The 19,802-nt window shown below is 34.0% G+C and overlaps 2 protein-coding genes and 1 pseudogene across 3 annotated transcripts; 2 read left to right on the top strand and 1 right to left on the bottom strand.

The window, feature by feature from the left end:
• Positions 1-602: 602 nt before the first annotated feature.
• Positions 603-1,454, top strand: LOC114734455 (pathogen-associated molecular patterns-induced protein A70-like). The gene has a single exon (XM_028922088.1). The coding sequence runs from the start codon at positions 603-605 to the stop codon at positions 1,452-1,454; it is 852 nt and encodes a 283-aa protein (XP_028777921.1).
• Positions 1,455-4,869: 3,415 nt separating this feature from the next.
• LOC114734475 (translation machinery-associated protein 22) lies at positions 4,870-8,323 on the bottom strand. 2 transcript variants are annotated; one of them, XM_028922101.1, is made up of 7 exons: positions 8,000-8,323; positions 7,813-7,893; positions 7,049-7,101; positions 6,866-6,965; positions 6,705-6,772; positions 6,532-6,615; positions 4,870-5,279 (listed from the first exon to the last, which is right to left on the bottom strand). In XM_028922101.1, the coding sequence occupies exons 1-7, from the start codon at positions 8,145-8,147 to the stop codon at positions 5,223-5,225; spliced, it is 591 nt and encodes a 196-aa protein (XP_028777934.1). In that variant the 5' UTR covers positions 8,148-8,323; the 3' UTR covers positions 4,870-5,222. The 2 variants fall into 2 exon arrangements, with proteins under 2 accessions (XP_028777934.1, XP_028777940.1); XM_028922107.1 differs by having other exon boundaries at positions 6,866-6,947.
• An 8,285-nt stretch (positions 8,324-16,608) lies between these two features.
• Positions 16,609-19,796, top strand: LOC114734465 (cytokinin dehydrogenase 4-like; annotated as a pseudogene).
• Positions 19,797-19,802: the final 6 nt, after the last annotated feature.

The raw sequence follows: 19,802 nt of genomic DNA, 5'->3' as shown, positions 1-19,802 counted from the left end.
TTATAATTTAAAATATGTTGTCAGGATAATTAATATAATTTTTTTACTTTCATCTTGTTAAATATAAGAAAGGTATAAGAGATAATGAAAGCGTAACATCAAATATAATTTTATCATTATTTATGAAATAATTTTTTTTATCATTTTCACTTTTATTTTTTGATATGTAAAGAAAACATGGGAAGGCATTATTTGATAACAAGATAAAACAATAAGAGCGGATGTGCTGAACATAAAGTGGACCAGAATACGATATTAAGCCGGGAAAAAATTTCTCCTTCTTTCCCCCCCCCCCCCCCGGCTAAAAGAAGTAATTTTGCTCTCACCTAGTGATGTCGTTTTTAATTTTATTTTATTTAGCTGAACATCTGATCTTCTGTTGATTTATTTTTAGATTCATAAAATATTAAATGTGCCACGTTTCACATTTCAATGAAGTAAACGTCAACGCTGTTACAATTTAGATATAAGGCAAGCCTTTCAAGCTTTCATTCACGCTTCACAATAACCCTTGAGTAGTAATATATTCAGATAACATCTTGCAAAGCCTCTTTCATCCTCTTCTTGCGCAGTGTGTCAGCAAGCACGCCGGCGCACCGTCCATGGCTGACCCGGTTACAATCTCCGCTTTCGTCGCGAGCTGGTTCACGCCTTCTTCTCTCTTCCTCTTTCTCAACCTCGTCATCGGCACAATTGTCATCTCTTCCCGTTTTGGTACCCCCACAAAGCCTTCCGACCACCACCACGATGGCCACCCAGCTCTCGTCCGTTCATCGTCCCTGCTTGAACGCTTTAGGTCCCTCCATTTCTACAAACACGACGCTGCGTTTCCCGAAACCGAATATCTTCAGCCCGTTCATGACTCTCCTCAGCTCGTCAGAACGCCGTCACTGATCGAGCGAGTCTGGTCGTTCAAATTTGGGGTTTCTAACAGCTTCGAACCGACAGGTGCAGATGCAGTGTCTGTTCAACCCGATGACCCGCAGGAACAGCCAACTGAACCGCAACTGGCGAGAACTCCTTCGCTCCTGGAGCGCCTCAAGTCTATGAAATTCTCGTCTCTCTACAGATCGGACTCAATAAAAGCGACGGGAGAAGGACTTGAACGAGAAGCTGACGTTCCGGAGTCTAAAGAGGATCATGATGCGGATAACTTGGTGAGGAGGAGCAAATCGGAGTCGAGTAACGGGACGTCGGGGAAGTTACCGGAGAAGATGAAGAAATCGGCGAGTGACAAAGCAGCGTCGAGAACGCAGGAGGAGGAGGAGGGGGATCGCCGGACACCAGAATCAGAGACGGCAAGGTACAGAGCAGGCATTGAAACGGCGTCGTTTGTGGACGACGAAACGGTGGACGCGAAAGCCGACGATTTCATCAACAGATTCAAACAGCAACTGAGGTTACAGAGGCTGAACTCGGTCCTGCGTTACAGAGAGATGATCAGAGCAAGCTGATGAGGAAGGGCTGTGTGCGTGGAGCCCACCGTAAGTCCCGGGGTAAAACGGTCAATACATCACCTATTACGGCTTCATCGCCGCTCATCACCACAGCGATAGCTGCACCTGAAATGACTAAAAGGCCCTTTAATTAGTAGTTTTAAGACTTTAGGCTTCGGATGCACCTGCTCGTCCCGTAGTGTTTATTTAGTCAGCAGTCTGTTTCATTCATAATATTGGGAGTGAAAAGGTTAAGAAGTACGTGTCAATGTAAAGTTGCTTGCGTTAGTGAAAACGATTACGTCCTTGCATTTATATTACATTGCAAAGATTTAGATTTGAGATTTGTTGTGTTGCTTGTTTGGCTAATGAAGAGTAATTAAAATTGTAAGGTACTAGAATTCACTACTTTTAAGGAAGAACATAAACGTCACAGATTACTTGTTAAAGATCACTGGCTGTAATCCAAAAAATACTTATCCACATAATTTGAGATTCTCATATGTTCATCTTGTGTTTTTACCACCATTTCAAATGAGCAGGTTGTTCATATATGAGTTTGATTTTCAAAATCATGGTTGCTATTGTTAAGTCCTAAGTGATAATGGAGTTGTGGTAAGTTTGATATTCGTAATGATGATGGAGTTGTTATTTCTTTCTCTGCTTGTTATCATAGCAGCTCTTCTAGAAGGAATTTTTAGTCTGTTTTACAAGACCCTTTAATAGTTTTAATAAGTATTAAATATTTTTTTTTCCAGATATGTCTGTATTTAATAAAGGTTGTGAGTAGTGAAATAGTAGAAATTGATATGATACTGAAATTTTAGTATGGTTAATAGGAGTAATAATAGAAATAACTTGAATTTTATAACAAAGTTAATACTTTCGATATTAATCAAGGGTTTTTATATAAATAATAGAGAGGAGATTTTGATATTTCACAGGGAAGAAGACAGAATTGGCGGATGACTTGTTTGTTGGTTTCTCAATATCGAAGTTTACAGTAACGTCGTCCATAGAAAGTGAATGAAATGATGACTTGGAACTCACGCTAATTGCCTCAATCTTAAAGGGAAAATGAGCTTTTTGGAGTGAATAGAAATGTATAAAGCAGGAGCCATTGCCAACTTTAATGAGTTAGTGAATGTGGGTGTGTGTAGTTTGGTGTTTTAGATTAGAGATTGGATCTTCAGATTCAGAAAATGATTGTCAAACATGTGCCAATCCAAATGAATTTCCCCATTATTAAACATCCGAAAATATTAATGTCTCTCAATGAATTTGAATTTCCTCCATGTAGTCATGAATAATAATATGATTCCATAAGTTTAGGTTCATGTGAGGAATATATAAACTATTGTCTCTTTGAGCATATGATTTAATGAGAAGGATTTATCTTTTATTCTATATTGTCGATAGAAAATACTTCTAAAAATTCATCAGGAAAAAATTATAATTGAAGGATACGCACACTTAGGCGGGTGGGTATTTTGTTTTTCAGTTTTGGGATAAAAAAAAACTATTGTAAGGCACGTGTTAAAGATAATGAAGTGAGGACATAAAGGAGAGGGATTAGTTGTCTATAAGTTATGCATAATACTACCTTCTGCTATTAATCTAAGAGTTAGTTTCATTTTTAATTTGGTTATAAATACAAGACTTCAATTCACTTTTTCTTTCATCTTCATCTATTATTTTTAAAGTAGTCCTTGTAGTAGTTGTACATGTTAAATGTTTTATCAAATAGTAGTTTTAATTAATACAAATGATCAGTAAGAATATTCTAAAAAAGATAATATTTATTTATTATAAATAACTAAATTAACTAATTTTTTAATCTTTTAAATTAGTCAACTTGATTTTATATTAAGGGTTGGAAGTAGTGTAATTTATTGATCAAATTAATTGTCGATAATTATGAAAAATATTTAATTAGACGGTAAAGAAAGTCACTGTGAATTTTGACTGCGTGGGACAAAAACGGACGAGATGAAAGGGTTGCTTTTCAGTTGGGTTCAGATCAGATCCATTTTCTCTCTCGTTTCCGTTTTTGGGGCAGACATGCGGAATGGAGAAACGTTAGATTTTTTTTCCCCTTAAAATATCTCTCATGTTCATTTAATTCTATTTGTGAATATTCGATGCAGTCATCATTTATCATTTAATTCTTCTAAATTGTGGGAATGAAGGGATAAAGAAATCATATAGTACTAATTAAGAAAGTGACATTTGAATTTGATGCTTATATATCTTTTTTTGGGTTTAGTTTAGATTAAATATAAATATTCAAGCAAAAAAAATTTAAGTTTAAATAATATCAGTTTTATATTTATTTTAATCATTATCTATTTTAAATTAATTGGTCAAAAATAAATATTCTATATGTTTTTTAAATAAAAATATAACTTATGTGTATAGTCTGTGGGTTTGATCTAAATGCTTTAAATCAAGAACAAGTGCATTACTCATTTCCTCAATTCCGTATCCAATTTCAAGAGGTCAAAATCATGGTGGACTTTGTTGGCTAGAAAAAAAAAATGAAAAGAATAAAAAGCAAGTAGTTTTCTTTAATTTTTTCCCAGACCTAAAATATAATTTTTCAGGCGATTGCTTAAATTGAACAAGAATCTCGATGTTCATTATGGTTAAAAAAAAAAAAAAAAAATCCACCCCCACGACACACGCAGAGTTGCCTGTGAAAATTATCCAATTCCTAACATACAATGATTACTGCTGGAACGCATGCACGTGGTAATAAATTTGCCGTTAGAATTAAAATTTTGAGACAAAACGCCACTTAGAAATTGGTAATAACTTATACTCTTCCGGTCCTTATTATAAGACCCCATTTAACTTTTTATTTGGTCCTAATTATAAGACTTCAATCTATTTTGTCTCTTATATTTATGCATTTTTTTTCAAGATAATCCTTCTAATAATTATAGTTTTAACCAATATACTTAATTAGCAAGGATATTTTAAGAATGACAACACTTATTTATTATAAATAACCAACTTAACTTACTTCCTTAATCTCCTCAAATAAGTCAATTAGATCTTATAATTAGGACCGGAGGAGTATTTAAAAACAGTCAGTATAATAACATACTTTTGTTTTCAAAACAGTAAGTATAAAAACATACCTTTATTTTCAAATATACTCTTACAGTAAATGAGAAAAAAGAGAAAAGATGTATAGAAAAATGTGACAGAGAGCATGTGACAATGAAAAGAAAATAAATACTTAATGGCAGAATTAAAGAAATATATTCAATAATAAGACAAACTCAAATTAAAACTTATAAAATAGACCATATTTTTTTTTGGAATTTACAGTTTATAAGTGGAAATATAGTAGAGGATCTTTTCCACTTTGCAAACAACTACGTTCATATAAAAATTCGAAGTCCATGGGCAATGTGGCCATATTCTTTTTCTCAATCGACAGCATGTAAAACTAATTTTCAAGGCTGAATGTAACGGTCAATAAATCCAAACTCAATTTAACAACTCTATAGTTCTTCAACATTTAACATCACCCGGTTAAGGTAGTTAAATTTAACCACTGACCATGCATCATAACAAGGTTCCAAAATAATTTTGACCCTAAATAACTAAGCTGAAGCCAATCAGTGACCGTAACTGTGGGCAGAGGACTGGATCTGACTGGCTCAAGATGTATGGACAAAAGCTGTATAAGTTTATCAGCCGTTTACTTCAGAAGTAAAGTAATATGGCCTAGTTTAACTGTCAGTCTAAAACTCTCTTTATGCCAGGATTTCAGAGTCAAGCAGCTGGGACCTTTTTCCCATCTTCTATGAAGAAAATTGCAGTTTCTGGGACCTGCAGGAGAGAGACAGCCTATTTATCAGAAGCATGTTTTGAATTTTCGGTAGACAAGAACCAGTGAACTTGGACAGAATCAGTCGCATGCATAGCACAAAAAAAGAACAAAGATTAGGCTCAACAGTCAACCCACAAGAAAATAACTCCTCACTCGGATCAGTCAGACAATGGGGCGTAAGGTTATGGACTACCTTCCAGCGGATAATGGTTCAACTACTATGTTGTCAATATTTATTTAACTATGTGGATTGGTTGATTGGACTATGTTCTCTTATGTGAGATAAGGGAAGGTTTTCGTAAGTGCCCTAGTCTCTTAGCAAGGACATTCTCCTTTGTACAAATTTTTTTTTGACCAACCTTCATTTTATAATTGCGTTTTCTGCTTTCACGGGGTCCTGTCTTTGAACTTGTGTTAGAGTGAACTTAATCACTAATGAATGTCAGTGAAGGGGCTTCAGAGTTACAAATAAGCGAAAATGAGTTTTCATTATCAGCATCTCATCCAATCGGCTAATAACAGGAAGCATGCCACCTTAACCAATGACAGACATGTCAAACACGAACGAGTCATTGCTAACGTTCAAAATGGCCCCAAAAGAAAAAAGTACCCAGTCAACTCACAAATAAAACAAAGGCACAAAAAGTAGGCTTTCCTCTAAACACGACCATGGGTGGATCATTCTTTTACATTATTAGTGGATCAAACATAACAAAACAACAGGAAAGAGCCCACGCTGCGAAGAAAAAACAGTATTAATAATCCAGGCAAAAAATGTCTTGTGCAATTTATATTTCCAATTTAGATTGGCTGAATCCAGTATAAACAGAACAAGTCAATACTGCTAGCTTCCGACCATAGCTGCTAGTTTTCTAGCTGACACAGGACGGAGTTAGTCACCACATTGAAGAGCCATGTCGTGGGTTACCAAAACAAAAACTATGCTAAACGCACTATATGAGTATAGGTCAACTAACGTTGCTCTTGTTGGGGCCGACTACACAATATAATGTGAATTTTCACAGATTAACACTTTCAACAAAGCATTGTCCTTGCTGTTAATTTCTGTGCTCAAATCATTACAGCCACTCGTGTTTCATATACAAATAAATATGTGAAATTAACAACAGATATAATCTTACTAAGATGTGAGAGCATCTTCCGTTTCATTTTCTCTTTCACTGATTGAAGGAAATGCGTATTCAGTTGACTTATAATATAATCATAAAACTAAGAATCAAAGTGTCTTACATCAGCCCATGTCTCCGTAATGAACTCCACAATGTCATAAGATATATCTCCTTGAACATCAATTTGCTCTTTCTCCGTCGGTCCCTGAAAACAATCAATGCCAGATATTGTAAGACATCAAAGACAAACGCTAAACAAGTAATTAAACATCTACTAACTCAGCGCTAACGAACCTTGACAACAGATGCTCCAGTAGCAAACTTTTTCCCAAGTTTCTTTGATGCTTCACTGAGCTTGACACCTGAAATGCAATAAAAGCGAAGAGGTAATGATAAGAATGTATCAATAATACAAGTTTACGACCCAAAAAAAATCAGGGCAACATATATCTCACCAAAAAGGTCAAGGCCTTTCACAGTGGTAATGCATTTTCGTTTATTGCGAATAACCTTCTCAATGACAACCTCCTGCTTCTCCTGAAAACGAGTGCCACTCTCATGAAATGAATGGAATCATTACTTCGTGTCAAAGGCCGGCCATATCTAATTAGATAACGTGAAGGAATACCATGGAATACCTTTTTCTTGATCTTACCACCAGGAAGACGCTTGACTTCTTCCTGCTTAGGAGCTAAAACATCAAAAAGATACTGTGAGGGAGTATTTGAAATGCTATCGTCATAACCAATATGCAAGCAGTAGAAAAACACCATTTCACATTATTACAGAATTAACTTACCGATTAATGTCTAACTCAACTGAATAAATGTATGATGGAAGCAGTAGAAAAACACGACTATGGGGAGATCATTCTTTTACATTATTAGTGGAAAAAACATACTAATACGCAGGAAGCAGCCTGAACCAAACTAATGGAAATATCACAGCTTACAAGATAAAAGAAATATTAATGGACAAAAATTCAACTAGACGAACCATATACACTCAGATATGTAATCAGGCTTCATTGCAAGGGACAAAGGTTATAATTTTGTCCTAGGTGAGTTATCAAATGAACTTTACTCCGAATGCAAGAAAAAGCAAAGTACTTGTCTTTGCTTATTTAAGAGAGAACGACTAACAAGGAGAAATACTGCATCTCAAAGTCTAAAAGTTTAATAACGGATGACATTAATGGCTCATACGACTGACCCGGAATAGGAGTAACAATTGAACAACCCCCCACCCCCCAAAAGTTATGGAGGAGAAAAGATTTAGAAGTGTAGCTTCAACCATCACTTTACTAGTAGTTTGAGTGACCATATTGAAAACGGGGCCCCAAAAAAAAAAAACAGAGAGAGAGAGAGAGATAAAAGCAAGACAAAACACAGAGAAAGCCGACCTGAGGTAGCACCTCCATCCCTAGCCCCTGACGATATTCCGCTATTTTGCAATTGCTCGGCAAGTTTATCAGTGCTCGCCTCTGCGCACAACATAATCCAATTTCAAATCATGATAGTAAAGGGACTAAAATACATACGAAACAGGGAAGTAGCGAGAAGAAACTAGAATCGAAGAATGAAAGAGACCTTTGAGGAGATCAGGGTATAATTGAGGGGCGTTCTGGATCAACCAGGGTTTGCATTTCTCGAAATCGGGTCCGAATTCGCAGTACTCGGCGGGCAAACTGCAGACGGGGCAATATAACACCCGAACCGGTTGAGGTTTCTCCGCCATCGCACAGCAGAAAACGGTTCCTTGTCACTCTGTCTCACTGAGCGATCGAGAGAACGAAGATGGAAACGGCGCGCTTAGAAAACGCAACTCCTCAACAAAATGTTCTTGGCTCTGTGTTCCCTTCTTTTCAGTCTCTCAGAATCCTTCGCCGATCATCAGTCTCATGTCGGCATATCATATCGGACGCCTGGCTCGCTGGCTGCGCGCTGCCATTAATGTGGATAATAACGACGTCGTTTCGCCGAGTGCTTCACCCGCCCATGAACATAGAAAATTAGAAATCATTCTAAATTTTTTAGAATTAAAAAATAGTACTTCTTGGTCTTGGACATAAAATCTAGGAAAAATGACAATAAAATACCACTTGAATTTCAAAAAGACAAATAAGGCACCTGAATAAGCAAAATGACAAATAGGGCACTGGGTACCAATCTGGAATTCATATTTTCGACCAAAAGACCAAAATGCCCTGATGAAATGCGGGAAGACAGACGCTGAAAGTGAGAGAAAGGAGAGAGGAAGACCAACGCAGTGAGAGAAAGGAGAGAGGAAGACCAACGCTGATGAAATGCGGGAAGAAGGAAAGAAGAATGTTGAAAATGCTATTATCTTACTCCTTCGCATCACCATTCTGTAGATATTGTTGATTTTGGTTTTGGGAAAGAGGATTTGTAGTGCGAGAGGGAGTGAATCGAAGCGGAAATCAGAAAACAATGGCAAGCAATTACGTAACATAACTGCTGTCATATGCCTGCTGGTTTTTGGTAAATCCCACTACGTGAATGGTAAATTTCACTATACATGTAGTTAATTATGAAAGTTAATAATTCAATGTTTATTGTGACGTACTTCAAATGCACGTTCACTGAATGATTTATTTATGCTTATAAGTTGCCTTTCCGGTGAAAACAGGTTTACAAAACCCATTGAAGAAGTAGTCACTTTCACTATAAAAGTTGTAAATCCCAGTATATGTTTTGTAAAATTCAACGTGAAATTTTATTGGTTTTTACAAACAAGTTGCCCATCCCTTGAAAACTGGTTGCAAAAGCCATTTAAGAAGTGGTCATTTTCACTATAAAAGTTGTAAATATCACTGTGTGTTTTGTAAAATTCAGCGCGAAATTTTATTGATTTTTAGAAACAAGTTGCTCATCCCCTGAAAAGAGGTTGCAAAACTCATTTAAGAAGTGGTAATTTTCACTACAAAAGTTGTAAATATCACTCTATGTTTTGTAAAATTCAGTATGGAATTTTATTGGTTTTTATAAACAAGTTACCCATCCCCTGAAAACTGGTTGCAAAAGCCATTTAAAAAGTGGTCATTTTCACTATAAAAGTTGTAAATATCATTGTGTGTTTTGTAAAATTCAGTCTGGAATTTTATTGGTTTTTAGAAACAAGTTGCTCATCCCCTGAAAACTGGTTGCAAAAGCCATTTAAGAAGTGGTCATTTTCACTATAGTGGTTGTAAATTTCACTATACATGTAATTAATTATGAATTTTACAAAATACATATTGTGATTTACAACTTTTGTAGTGAAAGTGACTACTTTGTTAATGGGTTTTGCAACATGTTTTCAGGAGATAAACAACTTGTTTGTAAAAACCAATAAAATTTCATGTTGAATTTTACAAAACATATACTGGGATTTACAACTTTTATAGTGAAACTGACTACTTCTTCAATGGGTTTTGTAAACCTGTTTTCACCGGAAAGGCAACTTATAAGCATAAATAAATCATTCAGTGAACGTGCATTTGAAGTACGTTACAATAAACATTGAACTATTAACTTTCATAATTAACTACATGTATAGTGAAATTTACCATTCACGTAGTGGGATTTACTAAAAACTAGCAGGCATATGACAGCAGTTACGTTACGTAATTGCTTGCCATTGTTTTCTGATTTTCGCTTCATCTTTCCCACAGGTTCATCTTTCCCACAGCTTCACATTCTCTGAAAATGGTTTTATGCGAAGAACAGAGACAGAACCAAAATTTTTTAGAGAAATGCTAGGCAATAACATTTTAAGCTGTGGGAACCCATCGAAAATCAGCGTCTTCCTCCTCTCTCCTTCCCGATTTCATCAGCGTCTTCCTCCTCTCTCCTTCCCGTATTTCATCAGTGTCTTCCTCTCTCCTTCCTCTCACTTTCAGACAGGGCATTTTGGTCTTTTGGCCAAAAATCTGAATTCCAGATTGGTACCCAGTCCCCTATATGTCATTTTGCTTATTCAGGTGCCTTATTTGTCTTTTTGAAATTCAGGTGGTATTTTATTGTCATTTTCCCTAAAATCTACCTTGTACCCTTTGTAGTGTGAATATTGTATTTATACTGTAAAATGAATCTTATATTTAAGATAGATGGAATAGTATTACACAAGGACAAAGAAAAATACTCATCCATGCTTAATGTAAAATATAATTAATTAATTTGAGTAAATTAATGATGTTAGTTAAATTAGTTAATATAATTTTTTTAAAGTATCCTAATCACCTTTTTTAACTCTCTCTCTTCTTCTTTTATTAGATTATTATTGAAGGAATAACAATAGAGTTAATTTAAAAAAAAAAAATTGATGTACATGTGAAATAGGTCTTCCTCTTATATTTGATTAGATTAATGATGTTAGTTAAATTAGTTAATACTCCTCTGGTCCTTAATATAGAATCCAATTGTTGAGTTGGTTTTGGTCCTAAATATAAGAACCATTTCTCATATTTATCAATTTTCTCTAAATTACCCCTATAAATACTCCCTTAACCATAATCAAGTAGAAGAGGGAGAGAGGGTATTAAGAAAGATGATTATGGTATTTTAGGAATAACATATCATGTTTCTTATAATTAACTAACTTACCTAACTTCCTTAATCTAATTAAATTAGTTAAATGGGTCTTATATTAAGGATCGGAGGAGTATAATTTTTTTTAAATATCCTTATTATCTTCTTTAATTTCTTCTTTTCCTCTTCTATTTAATTATTATTGACAAAATTTCAATAAGATTAATTTGAAAAAATTGAGAAACATTTAAAATAGATATTAAATATAGAACCAATACTAACTCTCAAGATTGTATATTAAGAACCAGAAGTGTATCTATTCCTTGTGAAGAAAAATACACGTGATCTTAAAGTGAGGCATGACTTCAGTATCAACATTAAAAGAAAATTTTGGCAAATTCTTTTTATTAAAAGAAAAAAAGAGAATCTGGACAGAGGAGAAGAAGGAGCCTGTTTCTTTACGATCCAAGCACGGGTTATAAGTATATGGGCTACGATTCAAACAAGTTCAGAATTGGGCCCAAGACAAATTTATCCTTTTTGGGCCAACTAATGTATCCTTTTGATCTTGAGACCCAAAAGAAATTTAGATCGTTAGAATTTAGATAAACATATCAATGTCAAGTATAACAAGTGCAAACCAAACTGGTAGTTGAAATGATAAACGGCCTCATTTTTATAAAAAAAATAATATAAGTTTAAATCTCAAAAAACATATTTGTTAGGAGGACTTTAATTTTAACACTCTCAATCCGATAGAGAATGACTTAAGCCCAAAACTACTTAAGGAGATACTCTAACTTATGCTAAAAAAGAAAAAAAATAACAAGTGAAATGCATAACCTCTAGCATTATTTGTTCATCATAAGATATCAATCGTGTGCTCTTTATTCAGATGCCGTAAGCAAAATTTTCAGTTTCCAAGTCCAGAATAAAATGAATAGTAGATTCATTCGGGAAAATAGAATTATATGATGCGTGATATATTTTACTATTTTACTATCTATTTTTTTATATAATATATACGGGATCCAGCTGTTTCTTTGTTTTCTTTTTTATTTATTAAGGATCCACTATATACACAAAACATTACAGCTATGCTGATAAATTTGCTCTATCTGCTGGAAGCTCTGCTGATAAATACTAGTTTAATAAATCTTGTAGGTCTTTCACTAGCAAGCCATACGTATTTAGTTACATTATAAGAGTGAAATTACTTAATTTTATAAACAAGATGACGATAATTCACTCCTAAAATGAAAAAGAATAGTATTCAATTGTTAATGCTCGTTCTAATCCCTAACATAAAAACCAATTGATGGTTGAATTTAATCCTAAATATAAGATTTATATTCATTTTATCTTTCATTTTTATCATTTTCCCTCAAGCTAAATTATATAACTTGTAAAACATAATCTAATGTGTTATACAAAAGCATTTTAAAGAGATCATGTTACATCTGTTATTATTAATTAATTTATTTGACTTTCTTAATTTACTCAAATTAGTTAAATAATTCTCATATTAATAAAGATAATAAACTATTTAATTAAGGTTTATGATGTATTTCAATTGATGATACGATGACTCATTAATCTTCAATCTACAAGCAACATGTTTATATGGTTGTGCTGCATTCGTGTTTTTGTTGGACGTTAGAACGTCTCGATCAAAAATTTTGACCTTTAATGATTTCAACCATTTTGTTAAGGTTCCTTTTTTTCAGTACGATTAGTTTGGAATGAATTAGTCATAAAACGTAATTCTAAATGGATTCGTTTGGTTATAATGCATAAAGATGAGGTTGACCTTTCTATATATTCATTGCACATCCCTCTTATCTCAAACTCTGTCAATTCGAGCTCTGCATGTCTCCCATCATAATAATTAAATTAAATTAAATACATAATAATCAAGGTAAATGCTCCTTAATTAATTAATATCATTAGCAATGATCTTAGGATCAGGATTCAGGGATCCTGTATGTTGACATAAATTAATTATTCCCAGAAAAACTGATGATTGACTTTACCGAAAATTATGATCATAAATTAAGGTTTAGGGCTTAAGAAATTAAATGATGATATGGGCTAAATTAAAAAAATGTATAAAAATGGTAGGTCAAAGGTTCAATTTTTCAATATCGAGATTGTCCCAATGTGAAGTTTATGGATACATTTATATTAAATCCCAGATAATATGTTCAACATAATCCCTTATATATGGTATAGTACGCACTGGCGTACTTCCTCAAAGTAGTATTTTTCTTGGAACAAGTGCAACTTAATTATACTGTAATAAACAAATAATAAATCTCAAAATGTCGGTCAGTAATATTGCTTAAGAGATTTTAAGACAAGTATGCTCCGGAAGGGATGCTTCAAATTGTGATTAAACAAAGTAACAATATCACCTCCTCAAATCTTCGGCTTTAATCATTTAATTTCTTCATCATAATGCTCCATTTGCTCCCATTTTTGAGACAAATTGTACTGTAAAATCGGATCTTTTAATTATAAATGTAAATTACAGATTGGATTGTATATGATATGTATTCGATGAGACATGGTGGAAATAATGACAGCCCAAAAAAAAAAAAGGAACGCAAATCTCATAATAATTTCAAGCTTAAACATTTTTGGGACTTAATCATGAATTCCTAGAGCAGCTACTCAAGAATGCTTGCATAGGGCTATTTATCTACCATAAACCAAATTAATCAAATCTCTGATCTACAGCACTTCAAATTCTAAAAAGAAAATATTGATAAGAAAAGATGATGAGGAGAACGATCCTAATGTGATGGGCGGATTTTACACACACACACACACACACACACACACACACACACACATGACAAGTTCTAGGTCAGCGACTTTATCAATAGGTTTTTATTAAAAAACCCCAGAAGTAAAAAAAAAAATTGCACATGTTTTTGAAAATAAATTAAGTGTAAAACTATATATGTAAGAGTCTATTTTTTTTTTTCCTTTTGAAATTCTCATCCTTTTGTTCTTAAACTCTAGCTCTCTGATTCCGTTGCATCCAATTAATTTGTAATTATGCCCAGAGTTTGTTTGAACCCGTTTATTATTTTCAGTTATGTCTCGTCAATATACAATATTAATCGATATAAAATATATAATAATTAATAATAATATCAGCTCAACTGATAATTCATGGACACTATGGTGGAGTTCTGACATATTTTATTGTGGATGCTGAGAAGGATAATTGATTAGTGCACACAAGTTCAGTGAATATAATATGTAAACACACGTTTACCTAAGTATACGTGATGAAGTGTAAAGAAGAAAGGTCGGCTCCATGTTAGAGAGTTAGAGAAGAGAGAAAGCCATTCCTCAAAGTTACTTCAAAATGTAGCATGATGCGAATTGCAAGTCAATATCATAAATCTAAATGGAGCATTATGTACTCCAATTAATTAGTCTCCCATGAACAGTTGTTACAAATAACTTATCGTGACGATGGTTGGAGAATTCACTCAAAATAAACACAAATTAAAAACCGGGGCCCCCCAAGAAAACCACTGCCTAGCTAGATATATGAAATTTGACCAACTCAATTTGATAGTGAGTAGTAGAAATTTCCATTATTGAAGTAAGTGATTAGCAAACCATAGGGCTAAGCACTTGGCTGGGTTTCTTAAGCATCTAGGGTTTGATCTTTAGCCTTGTGTGTGGAAAGAATTTTGTGGCTAGCACTAAAACCCATTCGAAAAGTCTACGGTGTAAGGGGATTACTCACTACTATCAGCAGTAGATACCCCATACTCAACCAAAAAAAAAAAATTAAGTGATTTTCGTGGGTGCAGCAAACTTTATGTCCACTATCAACGGAATATACTCCTTGTTTCTCACTATATAAATATACATATAAATAATATTCACTCATAAGGAATTTTATGTAATTCTTGGATGAAAAGGAAGGTTTTGTTTTCAGTAATGACATTATATTCTTGAGAACAAATGGTTCTATATATATAAATAGTGGAGTTCTCGGCATAATTATGGTAATTATTTACATAGACCCGACATTCAAAGCCCCCTTTTTACCATTAGCAAGAACTTGTTTCACTTGCATATCATAAGGAACTCGAACAACTGCTTCAAATACAGTATCAGGAAGTACCGCTTGTTGATCCTTATAATTTCATTATATATATATTTTAGTAATTATAATTTCATCTTGAAGTTCTACTCACACTCAACCTCTCGAATTCCAGCCATTCAATCTATTGATTTTTATACTTTGAGAAAATCATTTAGTCATTCAATAACTAATTGTAATCCAGTTACAAAGCATGGCGACTAAAAAATTAACTAACTAAAACTTAATTAATAGAGTAAGTTTATTCGAGTTAAATTTAACTGATTCGTAATAAAATCAAAATTATAGACAAGGACTAAATGATTGATTTTTTAAATAATCATTTAGAAAAATGTTAGTTTCATATTTTGAAATAATTTTATCATTATTATAGAACATGCGTTTTGGATAGTATATGATAATCAACTTTAATGTTTGATGCATATGATATTTAAATGGTAAGGTATTATTGTAAACATTAAGAAGGCTGCGGTTTGGTTTTCTCTCTCTCTCTCTCTCTTTTTTATTCCGCTCTATAATAAACTAGGCTGCTTATGATCAATTACAATATTTGATAAATTAGAAATTACCGTATTTGGAATTAAATATCAGTCAGGATGATTGCAAACTCCCTAACACGGTCCGTAAATAGACTCTATATTAATTAATATTCGTGAGTCTTCTTCACCAGAGGAAGAAAAATCTTGTGTCTTTTGTCTGCGGATTCGTTTGAAATACTTGACACAATCGATCATCTTGGTCAAGAAAAATCGCAGAAACTTAATCCGAGCAAATATACGAATTGATTGAAAATTGATAGATGGTAATTATTATTATTATTTAGGTAGAATTCTAGAGAAATACGGCCCCTTATAAGAATTGTTTTTTCCGGGGTGAGAATGTTGTGGGAAAAAAAACAAGAAACTTCGATGGCCAGAAAATCTCAATATATATATTCAAAATAAAATAATTGTTGACTTTGACAAATTATATCACATATAATATAATAATATAATTGAGCGAGTCAGCAGTTAATTTAAAATGAAATCATCAAAAAGTTTGACCATAATTCTTTATTTCCGTCCACTGAGTAACTACTTAGGGGGTGTTTGGGAATGCTTAAAAGTGCTTTTTAGAAGCACTTTTCTGCAAAACGAGACAAACTTCTCCATATATTTACTTCGCAAACCGTAAAATTACTTTTGAAATCATGGTTTGGTTTTCATCTAAACATCCCCTTAGAATGATCATCCAGAAAGATATGGCCTTTTATCTTGGACAAAAAAAAAAAGAAACAAAAAGAAAATCTTGGTTTTATTGTTCAATATGTATGTATGTATGTGTATGCGTGCATCTGCAAAAGGAACACTCACAATTCAAGGCGTGAATCATAGCAAATCAAAGCCCACAGAAAACAAAAAAACCTCCCCCACGACACGACGTCGCTGCACTCCCCCAATCTTCTCCATCTCTTCCTATATATACACAACACCACACCACGCACACTTCGCCCCATTGAAACCTAACTCTCTCTCTATCTCTCCCTCAAAACCATACATACATATATACATATATATATAGCGATCAACCAAAAGATTAAAACTTGCCTGTGAATCAAATGGCGAAGCCTTTGCTCATGTTGTTATGGCTAATAACAAGCAGCATCCTAGTAGTGTCCGAGGGACAATCTGGGACATTGTCGGTGTTGCAGGCACCAACAGAGGTAGCGATAAGGCTTGCTCGTGATCCTCAGTCTCTGTCGGAAGGCTCCACAGATTTTGGGCACATAATTCATAAGCATCCGGTGGCGATCATGAACCCGGCGTCCACAAGTGACATATCGGTGCTCATAAAGTTCTCAAACTCGTTAGACATTCCGTTCAGTGTTGCCGCCAGAGGGGAGGCTCACTCGGTGAACGGACAGTCCATGGCTTTTGGTGGGGTTGTGGTGAACATGAGCTGTTTCAGAAATAATAATGGTGGGTCGTCGTCGTCCGGGGGGATATTTGTGACGGAGAAGACGGCGGCGCCGGGGGATTACGTGGACGTGGGTGGTGGACAGAGGTGGATCGATGTCCTGCATGAGACCATGAAACGTGGATTGTCACCTCGTTCTTGGACAGATTACTTGTATTTGACGGTCGGCGGTACCCTTTCTAATGCTGGGATTAGCGGCCAAACCTTTCGATTTGGTCCTCAGATTCAAAATGTTTACGAACTGGATGTTGTTACAGGTATGAATCACTATTCACTACTGTGATTTTTTTTCTCTCCCTTCTTCTGGAGGGTTTTAGTACTTTTAAAGTTTCAAAATCACCTAGGAGTACTTATACTCTACAATTTAGATGTTTTAGTTGGGGAATATCAAAGCAAAGAATGTTTTAAAGGTTAATTTTTTAGACAAAGGATATTTATTATATTGAGAAGCATGAAAAAGTTATCATCAGGAGGAGTCTACCTGACAGAACCCTTTCTGCTATATGTTTTGGATTAAATTAAATAAAAACTTTAAATTCTCAATTATTAAATACTATACTATAGTTTTGTGAGGGCTTTTCAATATAATTGAGAAAGCGATAATTGATTGTCAATTTTAGTTGAAATTTCATATTCAGGAAGATTATTTATGACAACATTCAGAATTTTGCATATGTAATTTTTTTTTAACAAGTCTTAGTTTAAGGAAAAACAACAAAGAAAAGGACAGCTAAAGCAAGAGTCTTACAAATTTTGTTCGACAGCAGAGATTTTGTCATTGATTTAGTTGCATACAATATATAGATTTCTGATAATTAACCAGCTATTAATTTTATTTGATTACGCTCGCTATTTGCGTAATTAATTAAACTTTATTGGCCACGCCTTCTGTTTGCACGTAACAGATTTTTAAAGTCGGGAATTCATGTGAAAAGAAATAAGAGACGTTATTTCTAGATAGGGCAAGCAATAAATCAGTCAGTCACATATATTTGATCAATTATAGCCTGTGCTAGTTTATGTATTTCATTAAAATTAATGTTTCTTCTAATTTTTTTGACCATTCTCAATATTTTTGCATCTTTTTTCACCCCTGTTCCGGTGTTCACTAATTTATACATCATTATTTCTATTTCATATAAAGCATTAACTATCAATGACTAAATTTTCTAAAACGTTAATTTTCTTTTAGAAACAAAGTGTGTGTTTTCTTCATATATTTTTCTTAAGGTATATATATGTATCACCCTTAAATTTCTTTCATTGTCATATAAAATTATAAGTTTAATAAGTTCCTTCGACCCTTGAAATTGTGAAAATATTAAATAATTCCTTTGACTTTAATTATTTTTCTTAAAAAATTACGCACGTTAACAAAACATATCCTTGTCAGAATTATGTTTAGTTTTTCAATGAAATTATATATTCTTTTTTTAATAACAAAATTAGATTAATCAATCACTTTGTTTTTTTTTCCCCACTTCTTTTGGTTGTGTGGGAATGATGGGGACTACATTTGGCTGAGACCATACGACCAATAATACAAAAAGGGTAGACTTATACGGTGGGTTTTATTGTTTTAGACCATAGAAGCCGACCAATATGCTTGGTCGGCTTGGGAAAAACATTATAAAAGAAAGCATTACATAAACCCAAAATAAATAAAACATATATATGTAATTGTCACGTGACTTCACCGGATATTAATCCAGATTACATGTAAATTAAATGATTGAATGAAGATACATCATCACTAGATTGCGACAGCAATTAGTATTAATTGATTCTACCTTAAAAAACAGCCACATCATCAATTGTCTAGTTGGCATTATTCAATATACGAAGAGGGCGATCAAAGTGTGCATTTTCCCTTGATACACACACACACACACACACACCTATTGACCAATAATCTCTTTACAGAGGTCAAGAATATTTTAAGATAATATAGTAGTATTATGTTGCTCACTAATAGAGGAGTTGAATTAATTATTCATATATGTAGAAGAATTTTTAAACATCAAGTCAACCCTTGTATGGGTTGAGGAAGGCTCTTGCATTGCCATTTGGTTGTGTTGTAAGGTTACTTAAACTCATTTTTATTATATTAGTGCCGTTCCTTAACCTTATGGCATATTACAATTATTGAGACACATGTCCTTGGTATATATGTTTGTTTCTTTCAATTATTCGACGTGATCGGTAGTCCTTCTTTAATATTGTTTGATTAGTACTTTAATACTTATATATATTATCTTCTTCTTCTAAACCCATGTCACTCTTCAAAATGAGACTTAAAATAAAAGAATTTGACACCCTGGGGGATTTTGCAGGGAAAAGGAGAAGAAGTAAACATGTTCTCGTGAGATTAACTCAGACCTTTTCTACGCTGTTCTTGGAGGTTAGGCCAATTTGGGATCATCACCAGAGCCAGAATTGCTTTAGGACCTGCACCAACCAGGGCAAGTATCTCATTGTGGTGTGTGTGTGTGTGTGTTTTTATGGACGCAAATAATAATAAAAAAGAAATGGTTGGTTAATTGGTTGCAGGTGAAGTGGCTGCGATTGCTTACAATGACTTCTCTGTGCTAAGTGCAGATCAAAGAACGATTAATCTCGATGAACGAAAGTGTGGAAAAAAACATCCCTAATTACGTAGAAGGATCGCTTTGCTGAATCAATCATCCATGGATCTTTCCTTTTATCCACAGACTGATCGTCCCAGGATCACTTCCCTCGTCCACCAGAAGGCATCGTCTACGTCTTAGAGCTAGC

This window comes from Neltuma alba, unplaced genomic scaffold (assembly GCF_004799145.2).
Source record: "Neltuma alba isolate B1F8T4 unplaced genomic scaffold, ASM479914v2 tig00002636_pilon, whole genome shotgun sequence".
NCBI classification, from domain to species: Eukaryota; Viridiplantae; Streptophyta; class Magnoliopsida; order Fabales; family Fabaceae; genus Neltuma; species Neltuma alba.
The sequence above is the reverse complement of the archived record's forward strand: the minus strand, read 5'-3'. Positions and strand labels throughout refer to the sequence as shown.